The 23304-nt window shown below is 41.7% G+C and overlaps 2 protein-coding genes across 5 annotated transcripts in view; both read right to left on the reverse strand.

Moving 5' to 3' along the window:
* Window positions 1–2861: 2861 nt before the first annotated feature.
* LOC126408749 (Golgi reassembly-stacking protein 2-like) lies at window positions 2862–12233 on the reverse strand. The gene is made up of 10 exons (XM_050074394.1): window positions 12066–12233; window positions 10333–10413; window positions 10025–10228; window positions 9849–9935; window positions 9602–9732; window positions 8681–8813; window positions 8145–8268; window positions 6921–7028; window positions 6177–6293; window positions 2862–4277 (listed from the first exon to the last, which is right to left on the reverse strand). The coding sequence occupies exons 1-10, from the start codon at window positions 12126–12128 to the stop codon at window positions 3994–3996; spliced, it is 1332 nt and encodes a 443-aa protein (XP_049930351.1). The 5' UTR covers window positions 12129–12233; the 3' UTR covers window positions 2862–3993.
* Window positions 12234–19689: 7456 nt separating this feature from the next.
* The window catches only part of LOC126382976 (glutamate decarboxylase 1-like), a 28845-nt gene continuing 25230 nt past the window's right edge, over window positions 19690–23304 (reverse strand). For all 4 annotated transcript variants that reach the window (XM_050033296.1, XM_050033294.1, XM_050033297.1 and 1 more), the window contains one exon: window positions 19690–22913. In XM_050033296.1, the coding sequence (XP_049889253.1) occupies window positions 22740–22913 (174 nt within the window). In that variant the 3' untranslated portion in view covers window positions 19690–22739. The remainder of the gene's footprint in view (window positions 22914–23304) is intronic.

The raw sequence follows: 23304 nt of genomic DNA on the forward strand, positions 1-23304 counted from the left end.
GGTGTTGCAACACGTTCTTCTGCCACCAACATCAATGTCCACATGGGTTTTTGTTTACTTTCATGTACAAGTCCAACAGACGTTATATGGAGCAAAGTCCCAGTATGCTGTGTAGTGAGGAGCGGTCACACCTGTTCATGCCAGTAGAAGTGGGCACGCTCCAGGCCGGCTGTGTTGCAGCATGACTTACTGCAGCTAGAAATCAAGTGGATATATCCAAATGTTGTCGTCCTGTAAATAAAACACTTAACCTGTACATTGTCGTGACATTTTAAACCCTCTCAGATACAAACAACCTGGACTCTGCCTAAAGAGCGCCTGTGGCAAGAACTCAGATAAAAGACAAGTGGGAGCCGTGAACAGGAAGTAGTGGGTGTCTCATCTTCTCTCTGCGCTCTCGCCTGCTTTAAAAGTCTTAATTGATTTTTTTTGCATACGAGCCTTCAGATGAACGAAACACCTGAACAGAGAGTAGTTTCAGTAACATGACAGGCAGATTAAACCGCAGGAAGTACCCGCTCACGGCTTGCTGCTCCCAAATGAAAGCAGACGATGAAGTGCAGTGAAACAGGTAAAGTCTGTGTCCAGTGTGATAAATTGTAATTTTATCCACTTGGGTGCAGCAAGGCATAAAACAAACTTCTTTAACCCTGCTGTCTAAATGTTTTCTCACTTCATCTCTTCTACCTGACAGAATGGGAGCTGCTAGAGTCAAGTGCACAAACCACATGATTAATGACAGCTGTGTGTAGCCAGACGTTAAAGGGATGGTTCAGTTTTTTTGAAGTGAAGTTGTATCAGGTATTTACACATAGTCAGTGTATTACCTACAGTAGATGTCAGTTGGCATGACCCCAGTTTGGAGAAGCAGACAGGAGTCTGACACAGAAGCTAAGTAATGTACTGCTGTGGACAGGGACAGCAGCAAAATGTAATTTAGCCACCTAAAAAATCTGTATCAGTTTAAGTGTAGGCCATATTGAGAATGTTTTCACAAGCTTGTTCCGACGGGGAAGCCTTTAACCTTTTGAAACCTGGAGTGACATCACTTTTCTTGTGCTGCTACAGATGCCTTTTGCAAGTCTTCAAATCTTTGAACCTTGAGCAAACACAGTAATTGTAGCTCGCTAAACACAGGAGCTGCTGGTCTACCGCTGCCTCCAACAGATTTTATTTATTTATTTATTTTTTTAACCAATTTTCTTGTTTTAATTATGTCATTTTATTAATTTCTTGCTAATTTTTTGGGTCATTTCTTTCGTTGTTCATTGCCTTATTCCCATGTTTTTCTTGTTGTTTTTTTTTTGTTTTTGTTTTTTTTTAAAGAAATTTTCTCAGGTTTCAAAGGTCAAGGTTACTGGCTCCAGTTCCTCATCTATGCTCTCCTCAAAGCCAGCAGACTCCATTGACAAAAACAGTCATTTTTGCTTGCTGAACACAGGAGCTGCTGTTGTACCACTGCTTCAATCAGTTAGTTAGTTTGTGTCATTGTGTGACTTTGGTGAATCCGAACTCACCCAAAGTCACACAATAACACAAAGTAACTGATCAAGGCAGCAGTAGACCAGCAGCTCCTGTGTTCACCAGTGTTAAATCACTGTTTTTCTCAATGGAGTCTTTGAAGAGAGCGTCAGACTCCAGCCTGCCTCTCCAAACTGAGGGCATGCCGACTGACATCTACTGTATGCAACACACTTACTATGGATAAGTACCCCATACAACCTCACCTCAAAAGAGCTGCACTATTTAAGCACACACCTTAGTAAGTTAAATGTTGGATCACATTAGCAGCAGGGGTGCAGCGCTAGGCCGTGTCATTCATATGCAATAAAGATGGCCTTGTAAGTCTTAATACCTGCAGTGTGAACTGTATTTAATGTGGAGGATTAGGCAACGTCAAGATGGAGCACAGGAAGATTATATGTATGTGTTAATGAACCATACACTTTTTTCATACGCCGCATCACATCACTGTCACATTGGACCTTGTTCACAGCAGACAGTTTGACTTGTCATTGTTGGAAAGGCACAGGTGAAACCAATAACGTTAATGATGGAAGCAGCTATCATTAGTGTTATTCAACACACCTGTGCTTTTCCTACTGTGACATGTAAAAATGTCTACCGTGGAAAAGGTCTCTGTTCAGAGGTAAGTACGAATATTTATGACTCGGTCTTGAACATTATCTAACATCCTGGTTCAGTACATGAATTTCCATATTAAAGGGATAGTTTGGATTTTTTGAAGTGGGGTTGTATGAGGTGCTTATACATAGTCAGTGTGTTACCTACAGTAGATGGCGGACAGTACGCCCCCAATTTGGAGAAGCAGGCAGGAGTACCACCATAGAGACTAAGCAATGTACTGCTGTCATGTTCCAAGACACCAGTTTGAGATGATTTGAGCTTTGTGACATGGTGCACACCATTACACCACCACCAGCAGCCTGAACCGTTGATACAAGGCAGGATGGATCCATGCTTTCATGTTTACACCAAATTCTGACCCTACCATCTGAATGTGGCAGCAGAAATCCAGACTCATCAGACCAGGCAACGTTTTTCCAATCTTCTATTGTCCAGTTTTGGTGAGCCTGTGTGAACTGTAGCCTCAGTTTCCTGTTGTTAGCTGACAGGAGTGGCACCTGGTGTGGTCTTCTGCTGCTGTAGCCCATCTGCTTCAAGGTTGGACGTGTTGTTGGTTCAGAGATGGTCTTCTGCAGACCTTGGTTGTAACCAGTGGTTATTTGAGTTGCTCTCCTGTGCGCGCTCACTCCCATTACATCTTTGTTTATGTGTGTAAGGAGAGACTAAGACTGAGAGCAGTTACAAACACTATAAAGACACACACAAGCATCATGTAAAATTTAATTTGGCTTTATTGCTCACACTGTGCACAGTGTAGATGTTTTCAGAAAGCTGTGTTACAGTGACACCCTGTGGTTCTACTGCATCACTGCAACGCTGCCTACCCATTCGCTTTGGCCCGCCAGAAGGAGACGTACAGTGTAACTAATACCCCTGCACCAATGTTTCACCCTACCTACTGATCACCCGAAAGCAGACACTCTACTCAGTAGTAACCGTAAACCTGTGTCCCCTCTGGTGTGGCCTTCAGGCTGTCACCATCCCTGTGTGGTAGAGACGGATACTGTCGAGTTGTGGATATACGTGGAGACATACAAAAGGGACAGACTAATAATTTCAAAACACAAAGGTGGTGCAAAATAATGCAGATTCATTCATTGGGGTGGAGACACTCATACAGCAATTTCAACAAAAATTAATACATGTCAATCAAATTAATCTATTGGTCACTGGGTCTATTAAACTAATAATAAATGGTTACATGTTAGGGCTGGATGATAGTTCATATTTACCTTTATTATCATTGACATGTGTTTTAATACAGCAGTGCATGATGTTTCCTCTGTCGGTCCGCTTCTGATATCGTTATGATTTATTACAGTATGACCAGTTCAATGACCACTGGACTCAGAGCTGTTTAATGGTGGGACTTCCAGTTTATAAAGGATTCATGATGTAGTTCAGTAAATTCGATTTATCGTCCAGCCCCATTTATATACGCTGTTTATATAAAAAATAAGTGTGAAACAGAGGATTGCCAGATCAGAAAGGGGAAAGTCCTAAGAAAGTTCTCATTGCTCTGTTGTAACAGCAGAAGTGCGAAGCGAACTACAAACCGAAGAGTAGCCCTCGTCCTCCTCGTACAGTGGCTTGGACAGGCTCCGTGACAATCTGGTAACGTTGGTAAGTCCTCCCATTCTTCATATCCTTTCATCCTTCATCGCTCCACACGAGCTTCCCCACCTACACCTGGAGCACGGCCGACCTCTGTATCTGAACTGGTGTCTGCCTGTCCCTCTTGGCCAAATAAATAGAAAAACACAGAGAAAGACAGACGGGGAGTAAAGAGAGAAACCGGGTGTGTGTGTTTTGGTTTGATGGCAAGCGGGACATTTTTCTCCCAGGTTACGACGTTAGTGTTGTTTCCGTGGGGGCCGGTGATTCCGTGGCGTTCGTGGAGGCCGCTTCTGTGGGGACTGTGGGCTCGGGGGCAGGGGCGGCGGGCTCGATCACAGGCGCTGCTGTGACTGTGACCGAGGCTGGAGGAGCAGCAGCGGCGGAAGTGGGCAGGATGGGGACCACTCCCTGAGGGAGGAGTGGTGGCAGCTGGGAGGGCAGCATGGTGGGGAGTGGGGGTAAGGGGGCTAGACCTGGGATGTTGAGGGGTGGGAGAGCGGCCAGAGATGGGACTGTTGGAGGCAGGAGGAAAAAGAGAGATGTGTTAATGCCATTTTTGTGTTATATATTATAAACTCATACTTAAAGGGTTAGTTCAGAATTTTTCAGCCTGAACCCTTACCTTTTTTGTGTCCAAGTAAATAATGGCAACAACATATTTTCAAACTGGTCCAGTATGAACCGAGAGCTCTGCAGCCGGCAGCCGTGCAACAGGTTACAGTGCAACCACTCATGGCATGTTTGTCAATGTACGTCCACTTTAAGGGCTGATTTTTGCCACTGACAGGCTCAGATTATTTTTTTAAGTGTCTGACAACATTATGGAAATGATCCCTACAGAGATAGATCTTTTTGTTAAAGAGTAAGATCCTTTTTGTTTAACCAGAAACAGTCCTGAAATCGCCATCGCCATACCCACCAGACTCCATTTAAATAAACAGTAATTTTATCATCATAAAACACACTTCATTCAAAGTTGACAAAAACAAAATAAAACCAACTAAAACCACCTTGGTTTGTCGTTCCACTGTTCCAACAGTCACCAACTCTGGTTTGGTTGAAATAAACCCTTAATTCACCCAGTAAGGTGTGAAAACATGCTGGCTATATACACGCTAAAATTACTGTTTATTTAAATAGAGTCTGGTGGGGTTGGCGATGGCGATTTTGGGGCTGTTTCTGGTTCAAGAAAAAGGATCGTACTCTTTATAAAAAAAGGTCTATCTCTGTAGGGATCCTTTCCATAATGTTATCAGACACATAATAACAATCTGAGCCTGTCAGTGGCAAAACAAACACTTTTAGTGGACGTGATGTGACGGTGTGAACATGAGTGCTTAAGTTTAAGTTAAGTTCCCCTGAGGGGACATTCAATGTTTTCACTCTTGCTTGTCAGTTACATACAGGTCCGAAAGACAACACACAGATGCACAAACAGGACCTATACATGCACAAAGTGGAAAGATGTCAGAGTGAGGGGGCTGCCCTTGGTGAGGTGCCCCGAGCGGTTGGGGGGTTCGGTGCCTTGCTCAAGGGCACCTCGGCAGTGCCCAGGAGGTGAACTGGCACCTCTCCAGCCACCAGTCCACGCTCCATATTTTCAAGGGCACCTCGGCAGTGCCCAGGAGGTGAACTGGCACCTCTCCAGCCACCAGTCCACGCTCCATATTTGGTCCGGACGGGGACTCGAACAGTGGACCCTCCGGTTCCCAACCCAAGTCCCTATGGACTGAGCTACTGCCCCTTACATCACAGCCTTCTTCGCTGCTGCTGGCTGAAGAAGTCTCACTCAATACTGGACCAACTTCAAAAACTGTTGATACCATTATTCACTTAGACACAAAAACATGGGAAAATAGGGTTCAGGTCGAAACAAACAACAAAAAACAAACTTACCCTTTGAAGCAATAGTTGAACATTTTACGATATACACCTATTTGCTTTCTCATTAAGGTTACTTTTACTGTGTCCCATAGAAAAAAGTTTTTGATTAAGGAAAGTGCTACATCAAAACCAATCATAAAACTAAAACACATTAAATAAGAACACACTTATTTACAGTTTGGTTTCCAAACCAGCTGGTAATACCATAACGTAAAATGGACTCATAGAGCTAGAATAAAGTAGCATCATATTCCTGCAGACACCAAAAACTCAGTCCCTGAAGGAAATGGAGGCGCTGATAGATTCTCGCACAGACACCTGCAGCATGAATGTGCCAGCTAAGCTCATTATCAAGTCATGCCTAGTGTGTCGTCATGCCTAGTTGTTTATATGAACTTTATATTGATGTTGATGTACCATATTACCCAGTCTGAGTAGCAGTGACTGATGAAGCTACTCTAGAGACAGACATATCCAGCTGCAGGACAACATATTCAAATTTCAATCTCTTGCTGTGTTTCATTTACCTCCAGCTCCTATTGGTAAGGTGCCTGGTCGTGACACTGCGCTGAGATCTGGGAGTGGCAGGTTGAGGTTGGGCAAGTTAGGGAGCGGAGGTAAGCCACCTGGGAGGGGCATCAGACCTGCAACCACACACAAACACGCACATACACACAAAGCCATATGAGGGTGTGCCATCATTATTCATTAATCTTTTTAATGATTTTTTTTTAAATGCACTCATGCTCCTTTATGGCAGTGGAGCTGCTTTGGAAAAGTAATTCTGAAGAAAACAAGCAGAAAGGAACTTTGTACATTTGAGCAGAGTGAATGTTTTTTTTAAAGGAGCAACACATGACTTGAATGGATTCATAAGTGAGCCAACAGGATACAGTGAGGAAGATGTGGGAATTCAGACAGCTGACAGTTTATTGCAGGCCGATAATAGTTTGATGGGAACTCACACACTTGCAACATTTGAGGAGATGAAGCTGCTTAAATTTAACATAACCATTGTTTATTGACAGTCGCAGCTTGTCCCCTAAGAAAACAAAGTGCGTGTGCTGTGTACACAAACTAAGACTTGATATTTGCTGATGCAGTCAAGGAAAACCTTCCTCTTTTTCTCTCCCGTAGTAATCTGTAGAGAAGGAGCTGTGGTGTCTCTGCCACCCACAGGCTTTTCCAAATGTTTGGTGTTAACAGCTCACTGACTCAGCAGACTGATGATCACGTGTGTTTTGCATGTGTATGTTTGAGAAATCACCCACCTGGTAGCGTGGTGGCGGGGTTGAAGCCAGTGGTGGCAGGATTCAGTGGAGTGAGAGGGCTGAGGGCGGGACTGGTGGAGGAGGGGAGCAGAGGGACTGTGGGCAAACCTGGAATAATACACAATGATTATGAGAGCATGGCACAGCTGTTCCAAATCACAAATATCCCTGTCATATAACGAGCTTAAAGGGAAAATCCACCACCTTTTTATGTGGATATCAAATCAGTGTTGATGATAAACATGGTCGATTTCTTATTGTGTGCTATATTAACAGGGAAAGCCTGGTTTCAGTTGCAAAATCAGTTGTTCTTCCTGCATCCAACTTGACGTGACAGTGAGTAGTTTGAGGCAGGAAGAAGTACCGGCTGGATTTTAACCTCCACAGAACTTCTTTGCTCTCTTAGCTTGTATTGCAAATTAGCTACATCTCAAATGATGAAAATGGCACCCCAAAATACGAGTGCAGAAGATCTTATGGATGAGGATACATTTTTCAGTGTTTCGTCTGACTCGGATATTCAGCCGAAGAAATGCAGCAGAGAGAGACCAAGGCTACAGCTGCTGTGTGAGAGGATTCGGCCTGTGGGGACCCTCCAGAACCTGAGCTACAGAGAGCAAACACAGACTGGTGGCGTCTTTGCTCAAGTTGCCCTTGGATGCCAACAGAAGCTGAATCATTCTGCTGCAATGAATTTCAGCGTGGGCAGTTTTTGTTGGATGCTGTCGCTGATGACAACCCGAAGAGCCTGTGTGTGCGTGACTATGCATGAAAGTTGAAAGCTTGCTACGATTTGCAAATTCAGCCAATCCTCCTGAATTCTGCACAACCTTACAATTGTGTCCAGTCACCACAACTTCACCACAAATTTAACTATTAAAAACAGGAAAACTGCATCTCACTGTTTAGTTCCGTCCAGTGTATTAATGTGCTCAGCCCTTCCTTGCCCTGCTCTCTCTCTGTGTTTATCATGAAACAACTACTGCAGGAGAATGGGCTTCACACACACACAGTGACAGAGCTAACTGTTAGCACCACATGGCTAATGTTACCCATCGGATGTTAACGGGTAAAGAGACAGAGTCTAGCCGTTTCTGTGTCGTTGTGGGTTCACTATATTTACCATCAACACTGACTGGACATCCACATAAAAAGTGGTGAATTATCCCTTTAATGTGTTGGAATAATTGGATGTGTGTGAAAGAAAGAGAAGAAGAGAAATACCTGTCTGCAGCTCACTGGGCACGGTGAGCGGTGCTGTGCCGATCGACAGGCCTGACAGTGAATCTTCAAGGCCAGTAGGGACTGCAGGTGCGGTAGGAGGAGGGGTCACTGCTGACAGCTGGACCTGAAGGGGTTAAAGAGAAAACACGGAGGTGGTAGAGAAAAGGATGCTGCCGTCAAACAGATAAGGTCACGTTCATCCAAACGTGCAATCAACTGTAATGAGCAACATTGCTCTCTGTCCCTCCGCCTGCTCTGCTGCATACATAACGAGGCAAAGTGCATTTATGGAGTGTGAACTAAATCTGAGGATACAAGACACACAACTTCACGATCTTTTCAATGTCACAAACACACACTGAATACTGATCAGTCAAGTTCGGGCTGATGTGATAAAGCACAAGCAAATGGTGAAGTCCTAGTTAATACATTAATATTTAAGCCCTTTGCTTTTAGCATGTTTGCAATCTGAGCTATAGTGTGTGTGTGTGTGTGTGTGTGTGTGTGTGTGTGTGTGTGTGTGTGTGTGTCCTGACCTCAGTGAATCCATCCTTCAGCGGACTGACGGGCTCACTGGGAGAGTTTCCAGGGAAGCTGATCTTCTTCCCCTCCTCGAAAGGCCTAGTGGGGATCCTGTGGAGGTATCCATAGCCAATCCCACATCCAAGGCTGAAAAGGGGAAAACAAAAGTTAAAAATCAAAAAAAAAAAAACCACTTGAGAAAAACCTGGTTCCAGTCTGCTGAATAACCTGTCAGGGTCAGCCCTCACATCCCTCATGAACTTTTTTACCATCCTCATGTCTCTTAACCATCAGAGCATGCCCTTCCATGACTGGGTTAGGGTTGTTAACTTTTTGCACTAGCCAGTCTCTTTTTTGGAATTGTTGCAGCCTGAAATGTCTGATTTCACAGCAACTTTTCTGAAAAATCGCAATGCATGTTGCAATGATTTAAGACATGTTTTTGCAATGAAGTTGTGGGAGCAAGTGAAAATTGCAAACACATTTATGTGATTATTTGTCTTGTCAGTTGTCGATGCATTTCAGCCATTTTCTGGTTGTGTTTTGTGGTAGTAAAGTGTTTGTCAATCGAGGCTGCTTGTGTTCCTCCGCAACTTTGCACGTGTTGCAAAACATTTAACCTCTGCTTTCGTGCAGAACATCAGAATTGCCTTGCACAGTCCTTTATTAGTAATATTTATTGGTAAATGTGAGACGTTTGTGTCACACACGTCTGCATCTTCACAACCAGAAACAAGGAAGTGAGTTTGGTGGCATTCTGTAGGGGGCTGCTATGATTGGTGAAACTCACAGGGAACTACAATGACTGGTCAGGTGAGATGTATATTTCTTTTAAAGTGAACTGAACTCTCAAAAAATCTACAAACTTAGTTTTAAACCCATACGTCTAACAAGGAAGAGTAACAAGTGTGTAACTGTGTTAAAGTCCGTCTTACCTGCCCTCTCCTCCCCAGGCACTGTTGGGCGTGATGATCACTTCTCTGCAGTTATCTGTGTCTGTGTTGTACACGTAGAGCTTCAGGCCTTTCCCCTCGTGGCTCTCTATCAGAGAGAAGAGGTCCTCTGACTGCAGATAAAGTCGGGGAAGGTGGATAAAATTAGGCAACACACAATCACTATCATTATCAGGTGGAGAATGTGCAGGACTGACAGTTGCAAGGACCTTAAGTGCTGATAAACTACCTCGTTCATAACAGTGTCGGCTCCAATGATGTAGTCCGTGTGCGGCCGCAAGCCAGCAAGGGCTGCTGGGGAGTTAGGCTCCACTTCCTGTTAAAGAGAGAAAGGAAAGAATAAGTTAGCAAACATTGTTGCGCAGACAAATAAATAAACAGAGACTAACCTTCAAGGCAACATACCAGCACATGCCAAACATTCTCATTGGCTCCTTCAAAGCTGCAGAAACGAATGGAGACGCCGAGCAAGCCCTGCCCCCCCCACAGGTTGCTCGGGGTGACAGTAGACTCCCTCAGCTCCAGGGTCTTTGAGGAATAAACCAGCATCTTAACTGGTTTTTCCACACTGGCTTTCAGCAAGTCTTTCAAGGTGTCATTGTCCTTGTTCTGTAGAAAAGAGGAGGAAGGAGAACGGAGGGGCAACCATGAAACATGCAGTCCTTTATGACTTGTATTTGCTCCTATTAGAGACACCTGCTGGCTTTCCTTACCAGTCTGGTGTTGTTGATGGAGACGATAAAGTCAAAGAAAGGCTCCAGTCCCGCTCGGTGTCCGGGCGAGTTCTCCTGAACCTGCGCAAAAATAACAGAAAAACATGAACTGCTGCTGGACGGCACAGTCATCATCTTTCTGAGCTCAGCTGCCTCTTCCATCGGTAGAGAGTGACCTCTGGTGGTGCGTACCATGCACTACAACACATCACTTCAATACAGCACCTCTGTATCAGTTTATCAGCGAGAAGAGCGTCTGTATTTTCAACAGTGTTGAAATTCCTACCTTCAGGATTTCTAAATACTCTAGTGTACCATAATACTTTGATGCCACCCAAGCCTACTTGAGCGGTACTTGCCTACAGCATAAACGGCTGGACCTGAGCTAACCAACATACAAGAGATCTGGGCCTTCAATGGCGCCCAAATAAGCAACATTTAAAGAAAAACATGTGAGATTGTGATTTGGTTTGGGTCATGTAGTAACTTCAAATGTTATTTACCATACATGCAGCCAAATCAGTTGTAATTAGATTGCTTGAACAAGTATTATTCTGTGACCTGAATTAGGAATTTCATCTGCACTGGCACTATAAATGTTTTCATCATTTGGAGTGTGAGAAAATATTGAGACACTTGATTTATTCTACTGATGTAGATGATTCCTTTGCTCAGATTGCACAGAAAGTGGTGCTATAATGTTGGAAGTTACAAGAACTGTGATAATTGCAAACACACTTCCCAATGTTCTGATTATGTTCTTTATACTAGGACAGTTTCATACAAGTAGACTGAAAAAAAAAATCAACATCAACATCTTTACTGTATCATAATATGTCTCAACATAGAGTCATAGCCCCTGTTACACCTGATTATTGCCAATACACAGCTCTATTCATCATACTTCATCACAAAATTAGTTTGGACAGGGAGGCACATTAGTAAGCATGGTGCCCCCATAGTATTTAGGCAGCAGGGTCAGACATTTTGACTATTTCCTGATATACTCATATATTTGATACAACACATTTGAAAGCTGTCATAGGACAACTTTAAGTGTATGGCTCTGGATGTAGAGCACAATAACCTCATCTGACACTATTAACGTTAGATCAACATCTTTTTCATATAGTTGATGCTTTGCTGTCACAAAATCTGATGAGTCACTAATTTCTGTACACAGCTATTAACATTTGTGACTCTATCCAAATACTTGGACCCACCCCTGCTTGGGTATCTTGCTACTACAGCCTAAAGTTTCTCACAATTCAAGTGCGGATACTTGAAATAGGATGACTGCCATTAACTGCCCAGTGTTATCTTGCTACGAGAGCCGTCTTAGTCCAAAATTTGCATGACAAAGGAGAAAAAGCACTGGGCACAGAGACATGTCCGAAAACGGATGCACTAACAAAACCAGCTTGGCAGCTGTCATTCAGGGCAGCTCCGTAGCTTTGGCTAGCTCCAGCAGTGGAGTTAGCTTCTGGTTAGCATTTTAACAAGCTAACAGACAGAAATTAACTGAAAATACAACGACAAACGATATGTGACTCTGACACGACTCAAACAAACACTACGTTTCCCTGACACTGTGCTGGTGTTTCCCAGACGGAGGCCCCAGCAGTCATCCCCGGCCTCTCGTCAACACAGAGAGCCGGGAGTCCTCTGTCTCTGACCCGATGCTAAGCTAACAGCTAACGGCTAACAGCAGGCTGTAGAGGCTAAAAACTCACCCGGAGGACGTGGTAGCCCTCGGAGCCTCCTCCCGGTATCTCCACACTCTGCGCACCTCCCATGGTTTCGCTCCGTTAAGGCTTTTAAGGTTTCAATGGCAGCGTTTCGCCCGGCAGAGGTGAGATACCTGAACACTTCCACTCACCGGGTACACGTCGCCAAATGGTTAGCGGCGTAATGCGCATGCGCCGTTACGTGGCAGGAAATAACGCTTTTTCAAAATTTTCAATTAAATTTTTTTTTAATTTAACAAATTGTCATGTACAAACAATTCAATTCCTTCATTATATTAGTTTTTATTCATTTTTCTAAAGAGCTAATCGGTAAAGGAATGTTACTAAATAGCCCTACATTTAAAGACGTACTGTTCTTAAATACGATGTTGAGGTACTTCTACTTTACTTGAGTATTTTCATTTTAAGCCACTTTATAGCTACTTGTACTCCATTACATTTAGGTGGCAAATATTGTACCTTTTAATCCCTCTATATTTATTTTACAATTTATGTTACTTTGCAGACTCAGATTATTGTAACGAACAAACTAATAAAATATGATATGATTTTAATAGATTAAGCAACCTGACAGTATGCTACGTTTGTTAAAATTCCACCTTTACAGGCTACAACATTGGTGACGCTTATAGACTATATATTACATGTAACTAGTTACATGTAATTAAATTACAAAATAAATGTCATTGTAATCAATAACTATTATTCTAAATATCAGAATCAGAAATACTTTATTGATCCCTGAGGGGATATTGTGATTAATTACAGTCGCTCTGGTGTAAAAAATAGAGAATTATAAGAAGTAAGAATAAGACTATGATATAGAAGTATATAAATATAAAGCAATACAATAAAATATAACCAAAAATGTGCATTATGCTACAATGTTTAATACTGGTACTTGAGATATTAGAAATAAAAATACAAATCATCACTGTGATGAGACTGTAAGTGTGTAAAAACATACATATATTTGCACTATGCTACATTACACTGTATTACACTTAGAAATATAACACAAGTATTATGCTATAGCTAATATATATCAGTAGAATAAAAACAAAAGAATGAACATAAGAAATATGCATTGTATGTTGAATAAATATATACATTCAAGAGGTGTTGGTAAGAATAAAGTTGTATACTGAAGAACACTGCACAGTTGAATAATTGTACTGTGTATTGTGTATTGCGTATATATGTAATTAAATTACAGGTACTAATCAAAATGTTGGTGATTACAAAGTGTTAAATCCAAATACATTATTTTCTGTAAAAAGATTAGAAGTAGATTATAACATTCAGCCTGTTGCTTTGCATCTTATCATCGTGCAGGAGTGACTCCTTTTGGCATACCCTGTTTCCAGACAATTTTCAGGTTTATTGCCAAATTTAAAATATTTTTTAGAAAAGTAAACAAAAAGTAATCAAATGCAATATGTTACATTACTTTGATGAGGTAATTTAAAGTGTTATAGTACTTATTACATTTTTAGCTAGTGATCTGTAACCTGTCACAACACAGAATATAAAATATGAATATGAAAATATGAATATATGCTATATGACTCTGAAATGGGCCATTCTGCATATTGATAGCCTACTTTTACTTTTGGCAATTCAATTACATTTGATAATTATACCTACTGTACAGGCACTGAATCAGAGTGTTTCAGACAAAGAGTGAATAAAGTACGATTAGGTAGACAGTATAAGAAATAATGTTTTTTGAACATTAACCCTTTGAAACCTGGAGTGACATCACTTTTCTTATTCTGCTTTCAGACACCTTTTGCAAGTATTTAAACCTTTGAACCCTGAGCAAACTGGTATGATTTCTTTTTTTAAAGATATTTTTTTGGGCATTTTTTTGCCTTTAATGGACAGGACAGTTAAGTTTGAAAGGGGAAGAGAGAGAGGGAGAGACATGCAGCAAAGGGCCACAGGCTGGACTCAAACCCGGGCCGCTGCGGCAACAGCCTTGTACATGGGGCGCCTGCTCTACCACTAAGCCACCGACGCCCCAACTGGTATGATTTCTTTCAAAAATTTGGTAAAAAGGGCAATGAGCAACTTGATATGAAATGTCCCACAAATTGCAAAAAAAAAACTTAATTGATTTAGAAAATTATTGAAAACAAAACATAGGGAAAAAGGGGGGAAAAGCCAGAGAAAAACTATATTTAGATATTTAGAATTATTATTACATTTTAAAATTATGTTACAGAATTATAATTAATTAATTAACTTGTTTATTATTATTATTATTATTATTATTATTATTATTATTATTATCATCATCATCATCATCATATTATTATTATTATTATTATTTACTCATTTCCTTGATTAATTTTGTTTTTGTTTTTACTAATTTCTTGCTAGTTTTTTGGGTCATTTCTTCTTTCGTTGCTCATCGCCTTCTTCCTATCTTTAAAAGAAAGCAGGCCAATTTGCTCAGATTTCAAAGGGTTAACAGATTCCAGTAGAAAAACTGAACAGAAGTATGAACCTGAAAACAAACTGTTACTTGTTACAGATTATTTTTACACTGTGGTATTGCTGCTTTTACTTACCGGTGTGTAAAAAAGTAATCTGAGTACTTATTTCACCACTGGAGGTCATTAATAGTAAAGTGCATTAATATCAAAGTTAACACAGAGCGCAGAAACCAACATCTATCAAACACAGGGGTTATATTCCCTCTTTATTTACGACAGCTTCTGAATATTTTGTTTGAATCATGTAGTCATCTTGACAGAATTATTGTGAACACACTCCAGTTTGCCTATCACTGTTCACCCAAATTAAACCACTATAATTTAAACATTAATGTCACAGATGAGAACAGACAAACCTGCTGGCTATCACTTATATTCACTTTATCTAGTAACACAGTTTTGGTCTGTACTTTGTGTGCCAGAGCTGAAGTTGTTGAAATTAGCTTTGTATGTTCTTTGAAGTTATCTGCCTTCATTTAACACTGACTGCCTTTAATTTAGCTCCCCTACCAACGCTTTTATTAAGTGCACTGTACCAGCTTTCATGCTCTGTTGGTTCGGCAGCACTACTGTCTCTTATAAAAACCTGCTAATTAAAACTGTAAAAATCACCACTAACATTTTAGGTGTTAAACAAAGTGGCTTTAATGAAAACTACAAAACCTGTGCCCTTTTTCTTTCAACTTAAAACCTCTGCAGTTACAACAAAAGGAGGACAAGGATTCTATTTACAGTGTGTGCTCACATGCATCACATTTTACAGTACACACATAAACCAACTAATCTGTTTGGATAGTGTAACTATCTCTCAGGCCATATCCATCTGTATCACGTATAAGGTGTAACATTACTGAAGTAAATCTAATCCCTTGTCACCATTTGTTTGCACACACACGCACCCAAATTTCAAGGTTAAAGTTCTTGATAGTCAAGTGCAAAACAATTACAGAAGCAGTCGCTGGCAAAAGCAAAATAAGAATCTAAGACATAAAGTCTCAAGGATGTCAAGGTGCAGCCAGGGAGAGGAAGGGGTCCAGTTTGGGGACCTCAGAATTGCATCTCTACTTTTTGCAGATGATGTGGTTCTGTTGGCTTCATCACACCGTTTCCTCCAGCATGCACTGGGGCAGTTTGTAGCCGAGTGTGAAGCAGTCAGGATGAGAGTCAGCATTTCCAAATCTGAGGCCATGGTTCTCTGCCGGAAATCGGTGGATTGCCCCCGCCAATGGTGGACTGGGAAAGAGTTACTGCTCCAAGTGGAGGAGTAGCTTGGGGTCTTGTTCACAAGTGAGGATTAAATGGAGCGTGAGATGGATCGGCAGGTTAGTGCGGTGTCTGTAGTGATGCGGGCGCTGCGCTGGACTGTTGTGGTGAAGAGGGAGCTGAGCCAGAAGGCAAAGCTTTTGATTTACTGGTCGATCTACGTCCCAACCCTCACCTATGGTCATGAGCTCTGGGTAATGGCTGAAAGAATGAGATCGGGGATACAAGAGGCTGAAATGAATTTCCTCCGTGGGGTGGCTGGGCTCAGGCTTAGAGATAGGGTAAGGAGCTCGGGCATCCAGAGGGAGCTCGGAGTAGAGCCGCTGCTTCTTTGTTTCGAAAGGGGTCAGTTGAGGTGGTTCAGGCATCTGATCAGGATTCCTCCTGGGCGCCTCCTGTTAGAGGTCTTTCAGGCACATCCCACAGGTAGGAGGCCCTGGGGTAGACCCAGAACATGCTGGAGGGATTACATATCTCATCTGGCCTGGGAACACCTTGGGGTCCCCCAGGAGGAGCTGGAAAGCGTTGCTGGGGAGAGGGACGTCTGGAATACTTTGCTCGGCCTGCTGCCTCCTCAACCTGGCTACAGATAAGCGGTTGAAAATGGATTGATGGACATAAAGTAGTGACATAAAGTTAAAATATAGGGGCTAAAATATAAGCATGCATTTCATTAAAACCCACATGCCCTACATATACAGTGCATACGTACCTCTATACAAAATAGATGAACAAAACAATAGTTATGTGGATTCAATGTTTAATGCAAAACTAAAGCTGACTTATAAACATAATAATCTTACACTAAATGTGGGCTCCTGGAGATTTAACAGTGTTTGTTGATGTAACATCTGGTTAGTTTATTTATCTAGACTATTCAGTCGTTTGCAGCTCCTCTGAACAGCGTGGTCATCCTTTACCCTGCAGCTACTTTTTTTGTTGTTGTGTTGAATTGTATAATACAGGCTTTTCATTACCTCGGCCCATGTGGGGCACGAGGTCACGCTTTTGAAAATCCCAGCTGATCTTTCCCACGACGAAAGCTTGTGTGTCACAGTTTCAATATACAGTTACTATACACCGTTGCCTTACTGCAGTATTGTGCCCAGAACCAGTTCTTACAGCTCACAGCCCTGCAGTTGATTTACGAGAGCTGTAATGATGCTCTCTCCTTTTACACCAGCAGCTCTTGGATGAGCACCAAAATATCCTTGTTGGATTTGTAATTTTGACATTGCTTGTTTCTGTAATGTGACACTGATATCATCAAGTTTTTCTTAGATGTAACACATACAGTAGCTTTTAGGCCTTTTAGATCACTTTTAGAGAAACCTTTAAAACTTTGCCGCTATTTCTACCAGAATGTTTTGTCCTCTATCTCCTGTTACAGTTTTTCCTCATTTGCTTGAACACATCTGTCCACTCTGAATTACATTTTCCAAACAGTTTACACACAGGTCTAAACTTAAGGTAGACACAATGGCATGCGACAAGAGCAAATCAACTCTTGGTCAAGGTATTATAACAGAATACAAAATACAGGTATCAATATGAACCAGTTTAACCTCTATCTGTGCTATATGGCGAGCCATTTGTTGATACTTTAAAGAAAGAAAAACATTTTCTGACAAAGTTTTCTTTCTTAATTTCATTCTTATGTGCAGGTCTTTCTGTGTATATTAAGGGTAACTGACATGTAAGACCTACAGTGAACACCTAGACTAGATAAATTCAGACATTCATCATGGTACAGCTTTTGCACTGCCTTCTGTCTTCACCAAAGAACCAATGAAAAACATCAACCAAACTCAGAAATACTTTTTTTGGATCAGTTTTTTCATATCGTTCTTTTATGCTGGGCTGCAGCACTCAGGGCCACACAGTGGTGCAGTGGTTAGCATTGTCACCTCACAGCAAGAGGATTCCAGGTTTGAACCCAGGGTGGGGAGTTCGAAACTTGGGGATTGGGGAGCCCTTCCATGTGGAGTTTGCATGTTCTCCCAGTGTCAGTGTGGGTTTTCTCCAGCTTCCTCCCACAGTCCAAAATGGTTGTCTGTCTCTATGTGTCAGCCCTGTGATAGTGTGGTGACCTGTCCAGGGTGTACCCTGCCTCTCACCCAGTGGCAGCTTGGATAGGCTCCAGTGTCAGTGTCACTCACAATGGAGTACTTGAATAGAACAGAGCCATCGTTAGTGTTATTAGTAACACTTGTGTTCTTGCTACTATTACATATCAAAATGTTTGCTGTGAGAAAGGCCTTTTGAGTGCAGACAGGGAGTCGCCACCAGAGGGCAGTGTCAGTACATCACATCCTCACTGCTGCTCTCACTGTAGATCTTGAGCCGAGCTCCACAGCCAGTCCTTTATCTGATATTTGTGTGCCCTCAATGTGAGGGTTACGAAACCAATGCGCCTGTTTGAGTATGTAATTCTGGCTTAGTGAGGCTGAATCACGTCATAGACTCATAAGTGAAACAAGGAAAGGGGAGAAGAGAGATGTAGGGAATTTAAAGGTCCAGTGTGTAGGATTTAAGGGGATATATTGGCAGAAATTGAATATGGTAAGTATGTTTTCTTTAGTGTATAGCCTGAAAATAAGAATTGTTGTGTTTTCATTACCTCACTCTAAAAACTAATCCACTGATTCAACTTAAAAATGATTAAGGTAACAATATGCATGCATCTTCTTCTGCATCTTCTTCTTCTTCTTCTTCTTCTTTATAATCTGACAAACTCAATTCGTTTAGTGCAACCAATGTGATTTGCTTTGACCTTGAAAAACCTAATTGAGTTGAATCAACTTAATATTTATCCAAAAGTTGTGTTGATATTTAGTGGTCAAATTATTTCATTTAAGATATTCTAACAGTCAAACATGTGCTTGATTTTGACAAACTTCTTAAAATAAGCTGTCAACTGACTAAAATGTGTTAATGAAACAAACTTAATTTTTTTTCTGAAAAATGATTTAAAGTGTTATCAACTGAATCCATGAATCATTTTTTTTAGAGTGTAGGGAGCAGGTCCTCATTTACAGAGATCATGTTGCACCTCCATGTTTCTACAGTAGCCCAGAGCAGACAAACCAAACACTGGCTCCAGATAGGGTAATTTGTGCTTTTGCGAAACACGTTTTCATGTTTTTGCACTGGCTGCTGTAGTTAGCAGCCCCTCCTTGACAAACAGTGGTGGAAAAACATGAATTTTTACTGGGTTACATCACTGAATTTGTTGGTTTGGAGAGGAAGAGACCTCTGCAGATAGTTTAAATGTCTGTCTCTTAAGTCCACGTCCCAAACAGGGTAGGAGAAACGCTGTAAAATTAAATAGCTTTATTCAGTGTTTTCACTGGTTTTAATCACCTGGCTCTGAACCCCTTGAACAATGAACACTGAAGGAATTTGAAGTGGGTGATGTTTCAGCTGGTTGTAATCTGCGATCCTCACCACTAGGTGCCACTAAATCCCCCTAAATCTTACACACTGCTCCTTGAAGAAAAAGAAAAAAGCAAGAGGGGAGCAAATACGAGGAAAGAAAAGAGTAAAGGAGAAGAGGAGGGTTTCAGAAGAGCCAATCCAACGCTCAGCTGGGGGCTGAATAAAATCTCCTCAGGATGATTAGACAGAAAGGCAATAATGTGTGTGTGTGTGTGTGTGTGTGTGTGTGTAGCTACTGATACAGACACTTCAAAGGCAAAGTGTGAAACCTTAATGTACAGACAAAAAAAAGAATGAGAGCAGTTTGTGGAGCTGCCGAGAAAAATGTGTGTGTGTGTGTGTGTGTGTGTGTGTGTGTGTGTGTGTGTGTGTGTGTGTGTGTGAATAATTCAGACTCGCTGTTCCCTTTAATAGACTTTATTAAAGATCTTTATAGAGATGTTGTGATTCTGTTAAAGTGCCTCCTGGGAAACGTTCCCTCACAGCTGGCTTAGTCAAAAAACCAGATTGGTCACATACAGGAGTCATACAGCACATAGATTACCTTAAATATGATTTATGCAATTGTGCCATTCACATATGGTCCCTAGATACCATAAATACTTTGTTTACATAAGTCTTATATATATATATTACTGCCATAGTACACATCCATTTACAATGGAAGAAAGAAAGGTGAACATTGTGCAAAGACACAAACGGGAACTCTTTATACAAGATATTCCACTGAGTTCCCATTACATTGAGAATATGTATTACAATTAATATATAATATATTACAGTAAATGCATTAGGATTCAGACAGACACAACAATACTTTCTTCCCAGTCTCTAGAGGACAGTACATTCTCACATCCTTGTGCTATTCTTAAAATAAAAGACCGGCCAGAGGATTATATAGACTTAATTCTTAATCTCATCAGGAGGCCAGCAAGTCGTCTCAAAACATTCGGTCAAAAAGACTCACAATCACAGAAAGGAACACACCATAGAAATTGCATCGCAGTCGAGGGTCAATAGGTAACATTTTACAAACACCTATAATCTATAAGAAGTTCTATATGAAGGACGATGGATTGCTCTGTTCCCGATTCACTTTCTTTGGCTGACAGAAATCACCAACACGTTCCCACTGCCAACTCGTAAAATACTGCCTCTTTAACAGTGGACGCACATGTTAAAATATGATGCGCTAGGTGTCTTTCTGCATCTGTTTTGGATGTTCTGGGACAGTGTGTCAGTTTACGCTTGTTACATGTAAGTTTATTCTGAAAAAGACAAACAGAAACTGTACATTTCCCGTGAAAATGAAAGTGTATTTTTGAGAAGATAGATTGTGACGTTGGTAAAATACTTTGTTTTTAGGTTAATTTTCCTGACATTTAGGCAAGAAGAGCATGTCAAAATTCAAACGGGAACCATACAGCAGGCTCCCGGGTGAAAGTCCAGAGTTTGTTGGCATTACAAACCACTGCTGACTTGTGTGTATCATACCACCCAGAGGGTGCCTCTCTGTGTGAGTCCAATATCCACTGATAAAGCGCCAATATTTGATGACTTGGGTTGTTGCCTGCTGCCTCTACAGACTCATTTATACCACCTTTACGTACGAAAATAGATACGTTCATTTTAAATGTTGTCACGTATGATGGCATAGATACAGCCAATAGGTGGCACTAGAGGGCGGAGTCATAAATAGCAGTTGTTGACACAACAATGGGGAGGAGGTCAGAATATTGTGCCTTTAAACGGAGGCAGCTCTGGTCTGTGCAGCCATTATATACATCCCAACATGTGGAAGGAGTGTGTGTCGGTCACTGACGCCGAAATCATGACAAAGGGGTGGTATTTGAAGACTTGGGTTTTTGCCTGCTGCCTCAAAACGCTCATTTATACTACCATTAAGCATGAGACTACATACATCTGTTTCAAATGCTGTAAACGTCACTGCCGTCATACCTTCATGCTTCCTTTATGATGGCATTGATACAGCCAATAGGTGGCACTAGAGGGCGGAGTCAAAAAATAGTTGTTCACACAACAACAAACATGGCGTCAGTGGAGGAGGTCAGAATATTGTACCTTTAAACGGAGGCAGCGTTGTAGATGGCGGTGGTCTGTGCGGCCATTATATACATCCTGACATGTGGATGGAGAGTTCCTTTCAATATTTTCTGATGTTAATATATATTACTGATTCGCTCCGTTCCTCCATTATTTGAATTTCCTTCGTAGTCTCCTTCGATCACCTTAACTGTGGTGGTACTGCTCTGTTTCGTCTGTTTCTGTGAGCTTTCAGAAAACGTGCACAAATATGGACAAAATGAATGCAGAGTACGTCCGTCTCTGTATCTATCTATCTGCCGCCAAAGGTGCCAGTGTGTGACGGTTTCTGACGCCAAAATCACTGACAAAGTGGCGGTATTTGGCGAGTTGGGAGTGAGAACGGGCTGAAATAACTACAAATAAACTTTACCCAAGTTCCTGTGATTTCATTTACAAATGTATTACCATGTAATACACATAAAGATACATTTACAATAAAATACCTGAATCTGGCAACAGTGGAAATGCAATAAATATTACTTCTTATATATATAATCAAATATTTTTAAAAACACATATCACGTGATTGCATGAAAACAGACAACGAGCCAGCGTTTTACGAGTTAAAAGTCGTCACAGACTTGAGACAGCTGCAGACATATTAAATCTTAAAGTTCTACGAGGGAAAATATTGCAGACTGTAGATCAGGTGCTGGAGTGTGTCTGAAAACTCTCAGCCTGGTACCTATGGTGTGCACGTTAGGTCATAATAAGCTTATTTTTAACACAGCTTAAAATACATGACAGGATACACACCTGCACGCACGCACGCATGCACACACACTCACACACACACTGCTTCAGGGGCACTGGTTTAGGACAAATAGGTCGGTGCACTGAGATTAAATATATGTACACAGCTGAAGCACCAATGATTCAATCGTGTGTAGCAAATGTATGATACAGCAGAATAATTTAATGATAGTTTGTTTTCTCCCTTTCAGTGTTTGACCACGCACACACACACACACACACACACACACACACACTCAGGCACACAGACATTAAAAGACAAATTACATTGGACGAGATTACACACACAGACGTTACAAGATTCCACATCACACACACACATTAGAGCGTGTTGTACCTGGAGGCTTCAGGTACGTCTATATTTTCTCTAGAGGAGGAACTATGTGGGACACTCAGAGTCTCTGTCATTGTTAGCTTCTCTTCCGTCGGAGAAACAGTCAGAGTGCTTCAGACGGAGACAGACTGGAACTTAAAACACGTCCTGTCATTATTCTGTCTGCAGCACCATGAATGTTTCACCTCATTTGCCTCAGAAATACATCAGATAGAAGACTGCAGCTTCGCCCTCTGGCCCCCAGAGCAGCGACGGCTGAGAGGTCTACAGGTCTTGACCGAGCCTCTCGATCTCATCGATGAGGAAGTCGATGTCTGACTGGGTGGCTGCCAGGTTGGAGACGACCATGCGGAAGAAGTTGACATGTTTGCCCTGAGGCTGGTAACCCACCATGGTGGTCCCGGACTCCATCATCATGGCTTTGATCTTTGGTGCCACCTGGTGGAGTTAAAAAAAAAAGACAAATTAGAGATCACAGTTTTTTTAGTGGCTAAAAAGCATCAGTTAATACTGACGCCACTTTTTTTTTAAACTACATCAGCCCAGTTGAGAGAGGGAAATGTTGGCATTGTTCTTCTCTACAAACCACGAACATGCTACATTTGCACGTGTCATACATAACTAAATGTCTAAAGTGATGTGGTATATGAGCTGACTTTGTCATCCGGAGGTGGAGGGGATAGTGGATGGTGTGAAACCTTAGCCTGTTTTCATTCCCAGGGCGTCAAATACTGCAGCTTTGTCATGAGTGTGATATCAAAGCCGAAGGCAACCTTCAGTGTCTTCATGAGCCACACCAGGCCGTGGGTCAACTAACTAGTTGACGCTG

This window comes from Epinephelus moara, chromosome 21, assembly GCF_006386435.1.
Source record: "Epinephelus moara isolate mb chromosome 21, YSFRI_EMoa_1.0, whole genome shotgun sequence".
NCBI classification, from domain to species: Eukaryota; Metazoa; Chordata; class Actinopteri; order Perciformes; family Serranidae; genus Epinephelus; species Epinephelus moara.

Excerpts from the sequence above, each read along its gene's own strand:
- LOC126408749 (XM_050074394.1), bottom strand. The coding sequence starts at position 12,128 with ATGGGAGGTGCGCAGAGTGTGGAGATACCGGGAGGAGGCTCCGAGGGC. Across the intron at positions 8,814-9,601 it reads GCCTGGGGAGGAGAGGGCAG|CCTTGGATGTGGGATTGGCT; the intron begins GTAAGACGGACT and ends TCCCCTTTTCAG. Across the intron at positions 8,269-8,680 it reads TGAAGGATGGATTCACTGAG|GTCCAGCTGTCAGCAGTGAC; the intron begins GTCAGGACACAC and ends TAACCCCTTCAG.